This window comes from Drosophila erecta, unplaced genomic scaffold, assembly GCF_003286155.1.
Source record: "Drosophila erecta strain 14021-0224.00,06,07 unplaced genomic scaffold, DereRS2 tig00000055-arrow-pilon, whole genome shotgun sequence".
NCBI classification, from domain to species: domain Eukaryota; kingdom Metazoa; phylum Arthropoda; class Insecta; order Diptera; family Drosophilidae; genus Drosophila; species Drosophila erecta.
Genome location: NW_020825200.1, coordinates 19989145 through 20003817, shown reverse-complemented (window position 1 = coordinate 20003817; position 14673 = coordinate 19989145). Strand labels below are relative to the sequence as shown.

Sequence of the window (14673 nt, the reverse complement as noted above, 5' to 3'; positions counted from 1 at the left end):
GTCGCCATATCGATACTTATACATATTATAAACATCGATCGATTTTAGAATATTAATATATCTGAGTAAATAGAGCGAAAGGACAAACATAAAATAAGATAGTTTTAAGTTAACCGATGCTTACCGAATACGAATATAAATCGATCAAAAGTAATAAATCCACAGTAAAATTTTTATTTTTGATTTTGTTGCTTATGCGCATTTCTCTTCGGTCGAAAGTCCGTGTCGGAATTTTAATTTATCTAGCACTGAAACTCTTATAATTGGGCCAATATGGCCCAGAATATGGAAAATCAGTTTCCCAAAAAGTTATCGATACGTATCGGTCAGATATTTAACAATTTGTATTTCTTATTCCGTTCTTTTGTGGCACAGAAGAATATTAGCCTTTTGAAGAAAAAAGCGTTTTAATTTGTAGGCAATTTTATGCAATTACAATTTACAATATACAATTTGCCACCGCAATCTGAAAAGTAGCTATTTTCTAGCTAGCGTGGCCCAATAATCGATAGTTGGCAACACTGGTCGGCACATCCCACTCACTCAACAAATTGTTTACCACAAAAACCGTGCTGAAAGTGACCAAAAATAAAGTGCAGCACGGCGCCGAGCATTTGCAGTGATCCCAAGACGCCCAACACTTGATTCCCGTAGCGGTGTCCACCCGGATTCCAGCCCACCGCCACCAGCACGTCATTCCACTTGGAGCGCCTCTCGGTCGGATCGGTCGAACAGTCGCGATTGCCTGGTCGTCCACGAACGCTTATAAAATTGGCAAGATAACTAAGCATAGCACAAAGATGCCGCCAGCATCAGCGGTAAACAACAGCAACGCGGCCGCCCAGGCGGCAAAAGCCGAGCGGGCGGAAAAGCTGCGCGGCGCACTGAAGGGCTTCATCGTGGCGGACCGCCAGCGGCGCCAGGAGGAGTTCGAGGCGCAGTGCGAGGAGCAGCGGCTGCGAAGGGAGCGCGAGGAGGTAGACCGCCAGAACCAGGTGGCCCTGGACGATACACGCGGCCAGATCACCCGACTGGATGAGCAGCTGGCCGACCTGCACAGCCAGAAGCATCAGCTCACCGTCCAACTTAAAAAGGTGCTCAACGAGGACGAAACGCGCAAGAAACTGGCCAAGGAGAACGAACTATTCGCCATCCAGCAGGCGGCGGCCAGTAGCCCGGTCTTCCTGCCGGCCCTGCGCGTGCACCAGCACCATTCGCTGATGCAGAAGGTGTGGACTCCGCAACTGTGGGATTCAGGTTCTAATGGTCTTCTTTTTCGCACAGCCCCCTTCCGGCGGACAGCCAGGAAAACGTGGCAGGAGTCCATCGCCGCCGAGTCAGCAGCAGGCTTACTACAAGAGCGCCGCCAGCTACGCCCAGCAGAGTAAGCCAGGAAGAGGTCAACAATGTGGTCCCTGGGCCTCCGATACAGTGAACGCTGCCTCAGGCAGACAGTCAAAGATCTCATGCACGCAATTTCGGTTGGATTTTATTAACTTGAACATAGGATCTGCTCATAATCTAACTAGTCATTGAACTGGTTAGCACATATGTATGATTTTGATTTGCGCGACAGGTATAAGTGGTTTTTGTGATGTCATCAGCTGTACATTTTGATCATAATATCTGTTGAATATTAGCACTAATAAGTCTTCAATTGAACTTCAAATTAGAGAAAATTTGAAAAGTGAAAGTTTATAAGTGAATGATCAACTTTATCAGAAGAAAGATATGACATGCAGTGATGTTCAGGTTTTCGATTTGGTTGTTAAGTTTAATTTTTTTTCATATTACAAAATAGGACATTATTTTATAGTATTAAACAAAATATGTGTTTAGGGCTTCCTGTCTGATAGCTCGAGTTTTAAAAATTCAACTGCAAACTGGCGTTAACTGACGTTGATCTGTTCTGCGGGGCTTTCGCTGTTCTTGATTAACTGCTCGCTAACACTCCGTCCCGTTCATGAGAAACCCATTTTACTGCGCACACTAACCTCTAACAACACAGGCACACAACTTATGTTCATTTCGCTATTTGTTTACGATCGATTCGCAGAACACGATGACTACCGTCGTGCCGCGGACTATGCTAGATTATCATGGAACAGTAAGCACCTCACTTGCAATACCAAGCCCGAGATCCTTCGTCGGAACGATCGCAACCAAGATTCTCCAATGAACCCTCGCTTTCCTTCTCTTCCAGAGACATCGGCGCAGTATCCGGGCACGGGAACGGTCTTCTATCAGACGGTCGCTCCTCCGCCGACGACGCAGCACCAGGCGGACGCACGCTTGCAGTCTATCTACAACTACAACCTTCCCTTGCGCCAGGCCTACCATGTGGATCTGCCCAGCGCCACTGTCAGCAAGCCGCCGGACTCGCAGTCGCCCAAGGCACCGTCTCAGTCGCAGCCCATGCAAGTGCTCCACATCAACCTCGACCAGCCGACCATCTCGCAGGCAGACCTGGTGGCTCAAGCCGGCGGCAGCATCTCGGTGAAGGCCTCCCAGCCGCACGTGACTATGGAGAAGCTACCGGACCGCTACCACATCGAGGTGAAGCACGACGGCCAGCCGCCGAGCCACGCCCCGCCTCCGCCACACCTGCTGTCGGAGGGCGTCATCTTCAAGCCGCTGCTCAACGAACTCTCTTTGCACAGTAACGTGCTGCAGATAAGTAGCAGCCAGGTGGGTCTCATTCTCAACAACGATAGTTATTTTTTTGTGGTTAATTCTGCGTTGCTCTCCCAGAGTTCTTCTCCAAACAAGATACATTTACTTTTACGAAATTCAAGTGCAAGGATTTGGCTCTAAAAGAATTGTTATTAAAGTCTCAGCCACGTTTCTACCACCAAACCCGTCATCACTTATCAAACCAAACGCCACGAAATGCGTTACATAGAGCTACTTTCCGTGAAACAAATATATTGTTGCAGTAGATTTTTACAAAAGCTATTAAAAATAGGGAAACGCATTACACCCATCTTCTCATCTACTGATAAACATATTTGATATAACTTAAAAGGAAGACCTAAGTCTAACACCTGACCAGTTTCCTCCACAGAATCCGAAAACAGCGGGAAGCATCACACAGGGCTATGCCCCTGGACGAGGTGGATCCGCCCACGAGCAGCAGATGGCTCGGCAGCAGTTGGCGATGCTGCCTGGCCAGCCGGGAGCCCCATCCGGATCCGTCTCTGGGTCCGCCCAGCCGCCTCCTGGTCAGCAGATGCACTACACGCGACGATTGTACTAGCCACGGCTGTGGGCTAACCCCTTTTGTCGCTACGGAACTCACTCACTGATATACTTACGATTTTAAATGGACATTATGTATACTGACTACGCTTCCCACGTGGAGTCGGATACACGAAATAAAGCACACAACTATGGCGTCCCTATTTTCCAATCGATAATACAATACTGAGACTTGATATTGAGTGGAATAAATGGGAGGGTGTGATCTGCGGTTAGGTGGGGTAACGTATTTCTGATGACCAACAGCCACATTGACCCAACACCCAACCGCTTTTTATAACAAAGTTCTTTGTATTAATATCTGAGAAAAATTAAAATGTTCTGTTTGGTCAGCTGCAAACCCAGAAAAACACATTTCCATGATTTGCAAAAGGCGTTTTGCCTTAAAACCAAGAGAATGCAGACTTTATTAAATTCCTCACTCTTTTGTTTGTTATTTATTTCACTGTGTTTTACTTTCTGTGTATAGTTAATTTGATACCCCGCACCCATGGGAAGCAGTTTCACGTTTTCCGCGCTACTAGTACATTTTCGAAATTGCTCGAGTGTGGCGCATTAGATCTCAATCTCGACCACGGGTTTTCCTCGCCGATAAGTGTCCTCCCCTTGGGAGACAATCTCACTTAAGTCATTCATTTGACGCTAATTCGACGTTTACAGAAAATATTCGCTTGAGGAAGCTAACCAGAAGTGCAAGCAATGATTCATAATTGATTCTACTTTTGTCAATAATTGGGGAGCCCACACAGTAAAAAAAATTTAATATATGAGTATAGTGTTTTTTCTACAGTTTCAGCACGTTCATTCTATTTAATCTATCTATGTTATAAACCATTTATCTTCAAAATAATAGGAATATTTGTAATTAATTGATCATTTTGGGTTTATATTTCACATTCTGTAATTATCAGTATATCTCTTACGTTTAGGAAAATCTGTATGAGTTTTATTTTAATCTAAAGGAGAGGAGAAAGTAATGCTGAATCGTGCTGCATTCAAAATTACTGAAACAGAAATAGATGAGGAGCATTGCCTATTTGATCGCGCAAATTATTGGCGTATATGTACATTAATCTTAAGTACATGTGAGAAATTCATCAAGACGATCTCGATCGGAGGTACATATCTACAGATACATTCAAATTGGAAATTGTGCATCTTCAGTGGCAACGACTCATTCCATATCTATAGCGCGATTCCGATCAATGCAGATACGAATTTCTCTTCGTGTGCCGGGCACTGTGGAAATATATTTAAATACGGAACAACGTGAGGTTAATTGTGCGGAGCACACTAGTTAATTAGGAATGTCAGCGGGCGCGACAGTTGGCGCTCTCCCCCCAAATCCGAAAATAATGCTTCCAAGCCACGTTTTCATTGGATTACGTAAGCTGTAAACCAGTTTACGACGTTGTTGTTGCTTGTGTGTCAAGGAAAGGCTACACACAATTACAACGCCCTTCTGTCTGGTAATTAAAAACGGAAGCCGTTCCCGAAGCCATAGTAGGGTGGCTACGAGACCTGCAGCTCATCGGGCAAACTGGTTGGTGTTAGGCCACTTTCATGGAAAATCCATCCGCCCACGATGAGTCGAAAACCGCAAAACACGTTCGCCAGTGGAAATCGCATCGAAAGTTTTGTGGTTGTGCGCCATTTTTCTGTAACTCAAATTTTTATAAGATGAACTTAAAGGTATTTTTCTTTTCGTGCTAAGTGTAAATATTCTTTTTAATGTTTGCTACATTTGGTGTTTCAAAATATTTTTGAACAAGAGTTGTAAGTAGTAGCGTACATACATACAAAATTTGAAATCATGTAACAATGTTCACTTTTCATTACTTAAAATACAAACATACTTTTCCCACAATTTCCTGTTTTTGAGGCTGCTTATGACCCATGATCTTAAAAAACCTTGTAATTGTTTGAATATCTTCAACGCGAGGTTTTTGCTTCTTTTTTTAGACGAATATCTAATTCATTTTCCTAGCGGCGGGCAAAAACAAGCTTCGACCGCAGCGAATTTGCATAAATAAACAAAGGGTTTATTCAGCGCGATTGGTAACAGAGAGTGGAAAACAAGTTACAGCAATTACCGTTGCGGGGAGGGGGTGGCGAACGAACCAAAACAAAACAAATTATGCTAGCGCATGTGTGGCTGTGTGTGTGAATGCGACGCAACAGGCGGTTGAGTCTACTGTATCGCTTGGCGCAGCTTTTACCGATCTCGGATATTCAGTTGGCATTGTCAACTGCTCACGAACGGTTCGAAAAGCGGAGCGCGCGTTAATTCATTCAGCAAACGGAAAAGGCGTAAAACTCAAGGTGTGTGTGTGTGTGGGTTTTGTTTTTAAACTCTGTGTGCTAGTGTGTGTGAGAGAGCTAGAGCGACAGTGGCGCAGCAGGCAGTGTTGTAAGGTGCCAAAAAAGAGTGATCTCGACGGGCTACTAGTTGTCCCGCTCGCACTCCAGTGAGGCAAATGTCAAAGTCTGTTCAGTAGCAAAACAGAATTGCAGCCGAGAAAGGCGAAATCAGCGACAAAATTAGACATTAGCAGGGTTTACATATAGATTAGGGCAGCAAAACGACATAACGCCCCGAGTGGTACAGTGAGATTCGCCAGTTGCGGCACCCAGCCCGAAAAAACCTAACCAGCGACCACTTTCCAGTTATCCAATGGAGTCGGCCAAGGATTTTGTGGTGGCCAAGTACCAGGACTTATGTAACTTCCTGGAGCGGGACACGCGCGGCAGCGAGCTTGCCATCTACGGCACCTCGGCTCTCATGCTGGCCGTGGCCTATGCGAAGCGGAAGCCGGCCTACCTGGTGCGCCAGTTCAAGCAGCCCTCGCACATCCCGGAGCGCCTGATCAGGGAGCGCGTCATGCACACGGGCAGGATCGCCGGAGTCAAACAGCAGGAGCAGGACACACTGCTGATGATCCAGCATCGGCCGCTGATTCCAATCTTCACCAGCCGCAAACGCCTGCTGCCCGTCAAGCTGCCGGGCGTGCGCGTCAATGCAAACGGCTACTCCTGGTTGCAGCAGTGCCTCATTGGCCGCGAAGCCACCTTCCTGCCCCTGAATGCCGCCAAGGGACAGGACTTTGTCGTCTGTCAGCTATGCCTGGTCCATCCGCCCAGGGGCAACCGCCTACTGGACGTCTCGGAGACCCTGCTCAAGCTTCGCTTCGCCCGATTCGTGCAGGATGCCTCCGCCGCGGTTAAGAGGAACGGGAAGTACTACCAGCATCTGAAGAAGGTGGAGCAGACCACCGCGGAGAAGGAGGCCTGGCTGTCCTGGGCTTCCGGCTATCCCTACATCTGGCGCCGCTATAACGAACTGAGGCAGCGCTGGTTGCCCAAGGAGAAGCTGCTGCCGGAGCTAGTGCGCTGATTGCGATCTCCACGCTCCTGCTTCAAACTTAGTTACAGGGCGAGCTCGCTACCATTAAGTTAGTTCTATGGCCAGTTACTCTATATTTTATTGAGCCTTTTTTACTAACAGCATTTCTTTACAAATCCTTGAGCACAAGTACAGAAGTCAGTCTCAAAGGCATATTAGTGAATAGCTAGCGACTTGCCCAACGACAACGATTTAAGCGACAATCGACGCCCAGGCTACGGGGCAATCGACGTGATCGTGTGCTAATTTGCACACCCAGTATAGCGAAGAACGTCATTTTTTAAATATTTAAATAAGCGAAATGTTTTTACCACGGATCAGAGCGTGTGCCTGGGTGTGTACGTGTGCGTGTTTCCCAAATAAAATGCCGAAATACCCAACTCTTTACGCTCGCATCTGAATTTCTTAATTCCATTCCATGTTCTCGTCTCCCAAACGATCAGTTGCAGTTCTTCATCCATTTCCACCAGCAATCTCCGACAAAATGAGCTGCGGAATGTCCATGGTTAAATATATCTTATTTATATTTAATTTGCTCTGTTCGGTGAGTAGCATACATCTAGATTCTAGATTATATAATTTTTTAGCGCCATTGGCCAAGCTTAGATCGGTTTCTCAGCCTTTTAGGCTCGCAGTGATATCATAAGTAAACTGGTTTTCCTAAAATTGGCGTTTTGAGTATTGCCTGAGAAAGTCGAGGCCCACAAAACTGGTCAACATGAGTACATTTGGAAACCGCAGAAGGCACTCGTTAAATGCATCATATAAATGCTAAACATATTTACATTTCATAAAATTAAACATTTCTCTAATAATGTTTATCAAGGACTGTAAAAGTAGGATGCGTAATAACATTTATGGGGCCTTTTCTCCGGTCAGCACTATCACTTTCCGGCTTCGAACTTTAGATCAACAGCATTTCAAAACCAGTTATTAAAATTGGGCTACGTTTGTGACGTAGCGGTACCCAAAAAGTTCTATATAAATTTGTGTATACTACGTACACTGTTGTTTACTTTTGAGTCCCAAAACGAGTTTGTTTTGCTTCGGTCCCACAGAGTTCCCCACTGAGTTCCCCACAACCGAGCCTCAGAAACATGCATCCCATTAGTTGGAGTCAGCCCGAGGTTAACTGGTTTCAAACGGCAACCAAACAATCGCTGAAACGCCAGCCAACGGTGGCATTTCGATATTGTGTTGCAACTTCTAACTCACTGCCCCAAAGTCACTGCACCGCCAGGTGGAACTGTACTTCGTCCAACCAGTTTGGGGCCCTGACTTGCAGGTGGGAAATCTGACTGCGTCGGAGGCCCACCGCATTACTCGCGACACGCAAATATGAATATCATTCTCTACAGGCGGAAAAACAATGGCACACGGCGCGAATTCTTCAGTGGTCTAAGCAGTGCCGTAAACGATATAAAATGCATAATACGAGAGGGATGACCGATTTATTGTAAAGAGGTCATTTGTTTTGATCGGGAGCTCTAATCCGTAGTTCCCCAACCTTTTTAATATTTTTAAGTAGCTCTAATTAGCTCGAAAACTGACATATAAACATTTTGTCTTTGCAAAAGTCTCCCACTCCGTCTGGCATTGTTCACAGTTGTGTAATGGCTTAGGGGGCTCACCCAAAAATAGTTGACTTAATTAAATATGAACTTGCTCCCATTGTGAGGCGAGCCAAAACTCGGAAACAACGAAATTTCATCTACACACGCCTCATGATGGCATGGAAACGGGGGTCGTTGGCGGTACACTTGAACTCAATTTTCCACGGAGTGGTGGGGGCTGACGAGTGGGTGGGCTGGTTAGTATTATAATTAGAGCAGTGGCGACATTTCGCTCTCTTCTGATCGGATCCCATCCGATCTGATCCCATGAAGTGGTGAGCTGGGTGGCTGAGTCAATCATATGAATTATAGTTTGATTGGGAGCATCTAATCTAATAACTTGGGTTTGACTACGTCAGCCGATAAAAATCAAAGCCAAAGCAAATTTGTTTTTGATAGCTAGCGTAGAAGGCCAGCCGCTTTTATGTATAATCTTAATTAACGAAACGAATCGGATTGATAAGAGATAAGCCTTTAATAGGCGTGCAAATAGTCAAACTGAAATTTTATAAACGAAACTCGCTGAAGAACTGGCGAATAATAAAAAGTAGTGCTAATATTTCAGGTGATCTCACCCAAATGAAGCCTGTACGTCTTTGAGCGTAGTTCTAGTTTCTCGCAGTGCATTTTATTTGTCCAACAACAGGCGTGAGCTTTTAACGACACAAGCTTTCAAATGAAACTAAAAAGCTTATGATATCCCAACAATCATTTATTTAGAATAATATTCCTATGTTGTTGAATCAGATATTTCTAAAATTTTGCTGTATCCCGAGATTCAGGCGATTTTGTATTGCAATTCGATAATCAAATCATTTAAATATGAAACATTTTACTTTTACTAGCCTAAAATACATAATTGTTTTCCTTGGACAATTTCTGTCAAAATCTGAGGGCTGGAGGACTAAAGCTTGGTTAGACTAGGACTGGACTGGTTAACTTATTTGTGTGTTCAACTACGAATTTCCTTCCTCAGATATGCGGCATCTTACTGATCGTATTCGGAGCTCTGCTGTTCAGCAAAGTCCACAACAGCGATGATGTCGGGGACGCCCTGCGATCCCAGCAGGTGTCATTGACTATGATCATCCTGGGCACCATCATCCTGCTGATTTCCTGGTTCGGCTGCTGCGGAGCCATTCGGGAGTCCTACTGCATGTCCATGACGGTAGAGCACTTATCCTGCATGTTGCCATTCATAGCTAAAAATGTGTTCTTTATGACAGTACTCGATTCTGCTGTTCGTCCTGATGATTGGCCAATTGGCTTTGGTCATCTACATGTGGGTGCAGAAGGAGAAGTACCTGGAGATCATGGGAGATGTGGTCGAGAAGGCCTGGGACAATCGCACCCGTCGTTCCGACTACTTGGACGCCATTCAGATTAACGTAGGTTCCTCCTACGATGACATCTGATACATCTTTAACTAACTTTTTGCCCCCCAGATGAAATGCTGCGGACGCAATGGCTACACCGACTACTCCTACCAGGGCAGGCTCCCTCCTTCCTGCTGCACCGACACGAACATCTGCCGCGTGGAGACCGCCTACAAGCGGGGATGCAAGGTGACCTTCGTCGAGTTCTGGGACAGGAACTGCGACATCATTAAGTATGCCGGTCTGGTCATCGCCGCCATTGAAGTAAGTCAATTACTCTGGCTGGGAGTAACTCAATCGATCAACGAAACTAGGTGCTTCCCCATTTGAAGTGCGATCAGTTTGATGGATGGGTTCAAGTTATACACCTTTCTGAGTGTTTTGAACATATCTTTCTTGCGGATAGCCAAGAAGTACAACATATTGTGATACATTTGTTGTTGCTTTGCAGTTTAGCCTGGTATTTTACCATAAATAAACTACAAAAAGATGGCTTATCTATTTTCCTACGTCAAAGAAACGAAATATGTGTACTATATATAACATACTCTATTTTCTTTCAGTTCGTGGGATTCGTTTTCGCCTGTTGCTTGGCGAACAGCATTCGGAACTACAGACGCCGTGCGGAATATTAATCGCTGGACAAGGGCCTCGCAGTAATTTAAATTAAAAACGAAAGTACGAATTATGTTGCCCAATTTTACGAATACGATTATATACCTGATACAGATGGCCATTCAAATTTGCATAATCTCAAGCTTAAGCAGCAAATCCCATGACGAATGCGAAATGATCCCTTTTGTAAGATCGTTTGTTCAAATTAACACTGATTGTGCTAATATGTTTAACTGTACAAAATAATTTATACTCCTAGAGATTGCAATAAACGGAGAAATTTATTTACAAACCACGGAATGTGTTTAGTGTGCCCTAAAATGGCAATTTACATGGCGATGATTGCTTACACTGTTTGCAATACGATCAACACATTAATGCTATTTTTCTAATTGCCACGGGAGGATTTCAGCCATTCGCGATACCGTATCTGCGACTAATAAGTATAAATAGAGGTTGCCCAACCCAACAAATATACCTGATTACAGATCGTTATCAATCATTGCCTCTGGAACTAACCTATCAGAAGATTATATTTAGTTAGCTTTGTAGTTGGCTTTTTTGAGTGTCAACAGAAAATGATTCCGCCCTGGAAAACCCCAATAGTTGTCAAAATCCATTCGGCTTATTGGAGCACCGCTGGAGTGCACTTGGTAAGGGGTTTATTACCCGATTGATAGGGCATAAATCCATGCGATAAGATCGGGGACTCACGGGGAATGGAGTCCCAGCAACGCAATATGTGAGTCAGCCTGCACAGCGAACTTTTGATGGTTGATAAGGGAGGGTGTGAAAGGTAGGAAATAGCTAAAGTGGTGAATGATTCATCTTTTAGCAAGCTAACGTCCCCAAGATGGAATGGCGCGAGTGCTAGATAAAATGCCGCCCCCAGCAGTTTACACCTACGAATGAATCAGTGCGTCAAGGACGTAGCTTCCCAAGTTCGGACCGTCTCCGTGATGCGGTATCTCGGGTACATAGAAATCGGAGCTTCCAGCGCAAGTACATAGAGCACTTTATTGCCGAGATAAGAACGCACCCGATAAGATGAGGACTCCGTGTAAGCTTTAATAGCCGGGTTCTGTCAGAAGGCCCATTCAGTTTGACGAAAATCGTCGCTTCGAACGAACGGATTATCGAGCTAAGCAACCAGAAACCGAACCGAACTCAGCACCATGAACTGTCTATCCGCGATGTTCAAGTACCTGCTGTACTTGCTGAACCTGGTGTTCGTGGCCGGCGGCATCCTGCTCATCGTGGTGGGCTCCATCATGCTGTCCACGATGGGCAACTTCACAGCCTTCGACGGAGGCGTTAGCACCAAGACCATCCCCATCTGCATTATCGTCATCGGATGTGTCACCTTCGTGGTGGCCTTCTTTGGATGCTGCGGCACCATTCGCGAGAACGCCTGCTGCACCACCGTGGTAAGCACTCGGATAACCCACTGACCCAAGCCGTAAGCTGACTGGTCTGCTCTCTGTTCCAGTACGCCATCTGCATGCTGATTCTGTTCGGCCTCCAGCTGGCCCTCTCCATTTGGATCTTCGCGGCCAACGACAAGTTCCTGACCAGCATGGGCAAGGTTGTGGACAAGGCCTGGGATGAGAACAATGCCGCCCAGGGCTACCCCATGGACGCCCTCCAATTGGCCGTAAGTTCAGCGAAACTCATCCACGGATGTCATTAACCTATTAACCTATTTCAATGCAGTTCACTTGCTGTGGCAACTCGGGATACCAACAGTATGACAGCGTGCCCAGCTCCTGCTGCGGCTACAAGGATCGCAACAAGGCTTGCGAGGCGGCGATCTACAGCCAGCGACCTGGCTGCCAGAAGGAGTTCGTCGACTTCTGGGCCTCCAACACGGACCTCATTCGGTGGAGCAGTCTGATCATCGCCCTCTTCGAGCTGGGCATCTTCGTCATGTCCTGCTGCCTGGCCAGCGCGATGAGGAAGCGCTAGAACGCTAGAACCGAAGTCTGACGCAACCCCTAGATATATAGCCCAGTTCCTAGCATAAATCCAGAACACGAATTCCTCACTCAGCGTAAATAAACCGGAATAGGTTAAGCCCAATGAAATATTATTGCTTATTCGCTGTCTACCGCTGGCTACCTAGTCTATCTTATCGAGACAGGTTGATGTTTTTCCAAAAAGAGTGTCCTTATCGGCCCGTAAGCCCATTGCCGCGTTTCCGAGATCAAATGCCCTCAGAAGTGAATCACCTACATATGGCAATGGCTATCGATCTCCCACCGCCCACTATCTATTTTTCGTTTTCGTTTCGGCCATGATTACGATAACAGGCACTCGCGTATCTTTCCGATAGCACCCATGTCTGTTGGGCAACTTAAAAACAGTAGCCCATCTGGAGGACCAGTCCAATCGAACGACAGTAAACGACGCGAGTGCGCGATAAAATCAGACCTCCTTTGGATAAAACTATTGTCTTTATTTTATTCCACTGAATAGAGGAGCAAACTACTTTCAAAATGGGTTGTCTATCGGGAATAGTCAACTTTATTTTATACATTGTCAATATCGTGTTTTTGGTAAGTTGAATAAATAAATAAAACAACCAATAATGTGATGTAACGTGTAGAGCAATCGCTGGGTGGAAAAATCCTTGTAAAATCCTTGTAGTTATAAAAAAGGGGTTTCCCAAACTGTTGTAAATTTATTAAGCGCTACCTGATTTTTAAATAGCCATTTCTTTCCATAAAACCTCGAAGGGTGTTTTGGAAAATGCTTGCATTCAATAATATATGCATATACATACCAACTTTGTGCAAAAAATATCGAAGTAGGAAATCCTCATTCTGTACAATTTCGAACAAGTGTTATAAGGATTGAGAATCCATAAATTACGCATTGGTCGCTTCCTTTCGATTGGCTTTGAGTCACAAGGTCTAGCACTATTATTCATAGAAATGTGCTGGCATAGATAAAATATCTATCTGTAACGCAAGTGGACTTTTATCAGTTGATTGACATAATCAGTGATTTGTAATATAAGTAATGAGCCCAAAATGAGCTTCAGAGGGTGCACACATTAACACAAGTTCGTATTTAAGCAAGGCCAAGTCAGTGTAAATAAAAAACCATGTAGATAATTAATTAAGAAAGTATATCAGACTATTTTATATTAAATGGTGTGTATCTTTCATACTAAATATGGACCTGCAACTCGCATTATTCAAGTACTAAAACTCATAGAAAGGTCAATTTTGTTGACATTTTCAGGAAGTATTATCAGATACTAATCAGATACAACCATTAAACCTTTTTTTATTGTGTGGTGTGATTATGGCTCGAGAATTGCGTGGGAACCGGAGATAGATACTTATGATCCGCCGACTATTTCCAGATCGTTGGCGTCCTCCTGATCGTGCTGGGTTCGATCATGTTGTCCGATCTGAGCCACTTCGAAGCTTCGGGAGCTGGCATGAACACCAACACCATCCCCATCTGCGTCACCGTCCTGGGAGCGCTCATCTTCGTGGTGTCCTTCTTCGGGTGCTACGGCATTTTCAGGCAGAGTGTCTGCATGACCGGAGCTGTAAGTATGGGTGAAGGGCATATGGGAAAGGACCGAGCTAATATAATTGAGGTTGACCATTGCAGTACACCAGCATGGTCTTCGTGCTCTTCATCCTGCAACTGGTGCTCACCTGTTGGGTCTTCGTGAACCGATCCGCCTTCCTGGGGGACATGAGCAATCTGGTTAACTTGCTCTGGAACTCCCAGGACTACAGTGCCATGGGCGTGCTGGAGGAAACCTTCGGCTGCTGCGGCGAAACCGGCTATACCAACTACAACAACGTCGGCCTATCGGTTCCCGGCACCTGCTGCGGCTACCTGAACCGCCAGGCCACCTGCAGCACCCCCTCCGTCTACCAGTCGAGGCCGGGCTGCAGTGCCAAGTTCGAGCAGTTCTGGAACGACAACATGGACATCATCCGCTGGTCCGGCCTAGGACTCTGCATCTTCGACCTGATCGTCTTCCTGATCGCCGGCGCCCTGACCAACTGCATGCGCAGCCAGAACGCCGGTCGCCAGGGGTACGCCTAGACCTCGGATCAAGTCTTTTTATCTATTTCTACTTATGTTATTACATTATGTTATTACATTTTCGAAAAGTGACAGTATTAATATATACGCCTAGACTTCTGAGGATCAAGCCTTTTTATCTATTTCTACTTGTGTTATTATACAAACACTTTTTCGAGCCGTGCCAATATTAATATATACGCCTAGACTTCGGATCAAGACTTTTTATCTATTTCTACTTATGTCATTACATAAACACTTTTTTAAGAAGTGCCAATATTAATATATACTCCTAGACCTCGGATCAAGTCTTTTTTATCTATTTCTACTTATGTTATTAAATGTAATAACATAA

The 14673-nt window shown here is 45.2% G+C and overlaps 5 protein-coding genes across 9 annotated transcripts; all 5 read left to right on the top strand.

Annotated features, from left to right (window-relative positions):
• The first annotated feature begins 50 nt into the window (after positions 1–50).
• On the top strand, positions 51–3421 carry LOC6541419 (G protein pathway suppressor 2). Of its 2 annotated transcripts, XM_015159230.2 has the most exons (6): positions 51–65; positions 489–1229; positions 1285–1384; positions 2057–2107; positions 2204–2688; positions 3065–3421. In XM_015159230.2, the coding sequence occupies exons 2-6, from the start codon at positions 801–803 to the stop codon at positions 3254–3256; spliced, it is 1257 nt and encodes a 418-aa protein (XP_015014716.1). In that variant the 5' UTR covers positions 51–65; positions 489–800; the 3' UTR covers positions 3257–3421. The 2 variants fall into 2 exon arrangements, with proteins under 2 accessions (XP_015014716.1, XP_015014717.1); XM_015159231.2 differs by lacking the exons at positions 51–65; positions 2057–2107 and having other exon boundaries at positions 3053–3421.
• A 2074-nt stretch (positions 3422–5495) lies between these two features.
• LOC6542806 (23 kDa integral membrane protein) lies at positions 5496–10560 on the top strand. The gene is made up of 6 exons (XM_015159233.2): positions 5496–5580; positions 7105–7205; positions 9251–9442; positions 9501–9662; positions 9720–9914; positions 10214–10560. The coding sequence occupies exons 2-6, from the start codon at positions 7146–7148 to the stop codon at positions 10283–10285; spliced, it is 681 nt and encodes a 226-aa protein (XP_015014719.1). The 5' UTR covers positions 5496–5580; positions 7105–7145; the 3' UTR covers positions 10286–10560.
• Positions 5538–7048, top strand: LOC6541396. 3 transcript variants are annotated; one of them, XM_026979420.1, is made up of 2 exons: positions 5538–5580; positions 5926–7048. In XM_026979420.1, exon 2 carries the CDS (start codon positions 5933–5935, stop codon positions 6650–6652), a length of 720 nt encoding a protein of 239 aa, XP_026835221.1. In that variant the 5' UTR covers positions 5538–5580; positions 5926–5932; the 3' UTR covers positions 6653–7048. The 3 variants fall into 3 exon arrangements, with proteins under 3 accessions (XP_026835221.1, XP_015014718.1, XP_001970694.1); XM_015159232.2 differs by lacking the exon at positions 5538–5580 and adding an exon at positions 5610–5860; XM_001970658.3 differs by lacking the exon at positions 5538–5580 and adding an exon at positions 5610–5865.
• Positions 10561–10599: 39 nt separating the features above from the next.
• On the top strand, positions 10600–12349 carry LOC6541160 (23 kDa integral membrane protein). Its single transcript, XM_001970656.3, has 3 exons — positions 10600–11692; positions 11755–11919; positions 11979–12349. The coding sequence occupies exons 1-3, from the start codon at positions 11441–11443 to the stop codon at positions 12228–12230; spliced, it is 669 nt and encodes a 222-aa protein (XP_001970692.1). The 5' UTR covers positions 10600–11440; the 3' UTR covers positions 12231–12349.
• A 47-nt stretch (positions 12350–12396) lies between these two features.
• LOC6542094 (23 kDa integral membrane protein) lies at positions 12397–14442 on the top strand. 2 transcript variants are annotated; one of them, XM_001970655.3, is made up of 3 exons: positions 12397–12820; positions 13636–13827; positions 13893–14442. In XM_001970655.3, the coding sequence occupies exons 1-3, from the start codon at positions 12761–12763 to the stop codon at positions 14337–14339; spliced, it is 699 nt and encodes a 232-aa protein (XP_001970691.1). In that variant the 5' UTR covers positions 12397–12760; the 3' UTR covers positions 14340–14442. The 2 variants fall into 2 exon arrangements, with proteins under 2 accessions (XP_001970691.1, XP_026835222.1); XM_026979421.1 differs by lacking the exon at positions 12397–12820 and adding an exon at positions 13132–13329.
• Positions 14443–14673: the final 231 nt, after the last annotated feature.

What these genes read in the sequence shown, in the direction of transcription:
- LOC6541419 (XM_015159230.2), top strand. Translation starts at nt 801, where the DNA reads ATGCCGCCAGCATCAGCGGTAAACAACAGCAACGCGGCCGCCCAGGCG. An exon ending in ACCATTCGCTGATGCAGAAG is followed by an intron (nt 1,230 to 1,284) that starts GTGTGGACTCCG and finishes TTTTTCGCACAG; the next exon opens with CCCCCTTCCGGCGGACAGCC. An exon ending in TGCTAGATTATCATGGAACA is followed by an intron (nt 2,108 to 2,203) that starts GTAAGCACCTCA and finishes CTTCTCTTCCAG; the next exon opens with AGACATCGGCGCAGTATCCG.
- LOC6541396 (XM_026979420.1), top strand. Translation starts at nt 5,933, where the DNA reads ATGGAGTCGGCCAAGGATTTTGTGGTGGCCAAGTACCAGGACTTATGT.
- LOC6542806 (XM_015159233.2), top strand. Translation starts at nt 7,146, where the DNA reads ATGAGCTGCGGAATGTCCATGGTTAAATATATCTTATTTATATTTAAT. An exon ending in TATTTAATTTGCTCTGTTCG is followed by an intron (nt 7,206 to 9,250) that starts GTGAGTAGCATA and finishes TTCCTTCCTCAG; the next exon opens with ATATGCGGCATCTTACTGAT. An exon ending in TGGACGCCATTCAGATTAAC is followed by an intron (nt 9,663 to 9,719) that starts GTAGGTTCCTCC and finishes TTTGCCCCCCAG; the next exon opens with ATGAAATGCTGCGGACGCAA.
- LOC6541160 (XM_001970656.3), top strand. Translation starts at nt 11,441, where the DNA reads ATGAACTGTCTATCCGCGATGTTCAAGTACCTGCTGTACTTGCTGAAC. An exon ending in ACGCCTGCTGCACCACCGTG is followed by an intron (nt 11,693 to 11,754) that starts GTAAGCACTCGG and finishes TCTCTGTTCCAG; the next exon opens with TACGCCATCTGCATGCTGAT. An exon ending in TGGACGCCCTCCAATTGGCC is followed by an intron (nt 11,920 to 11,978) that starts GTAAGTTCAGCG and finishes ATTTCAATGCAG; the next exon opens with TTCACTTGCTGTGGCAACTC.
- LOC6542094 (XM_001970655.3), top strand. Translation starts at nt 12,761, where the DNA reads ATGGGTTGTCTATCGGGAATAGTCAACTTTATTTTATACATTGTCAAT. An exon ending in TTGTCAATATCGTGTTTTTG is followed by an intron (nt 12,821 to 13,635) that starts GTAAGTTGAATA and finishes GACTATTTCCAG; the next exon opens with ATCGTTGGCGTCCTCCTGAT. An exon ending in GTGTCTGCATGACCGGAGCT is followed by an intron (nt 13,828 to 13,892) that starts GTAAGTATGGGT and finishes TGACCATTGCAG; the next exon opens with TACACCAGCATGGTCTTCGT.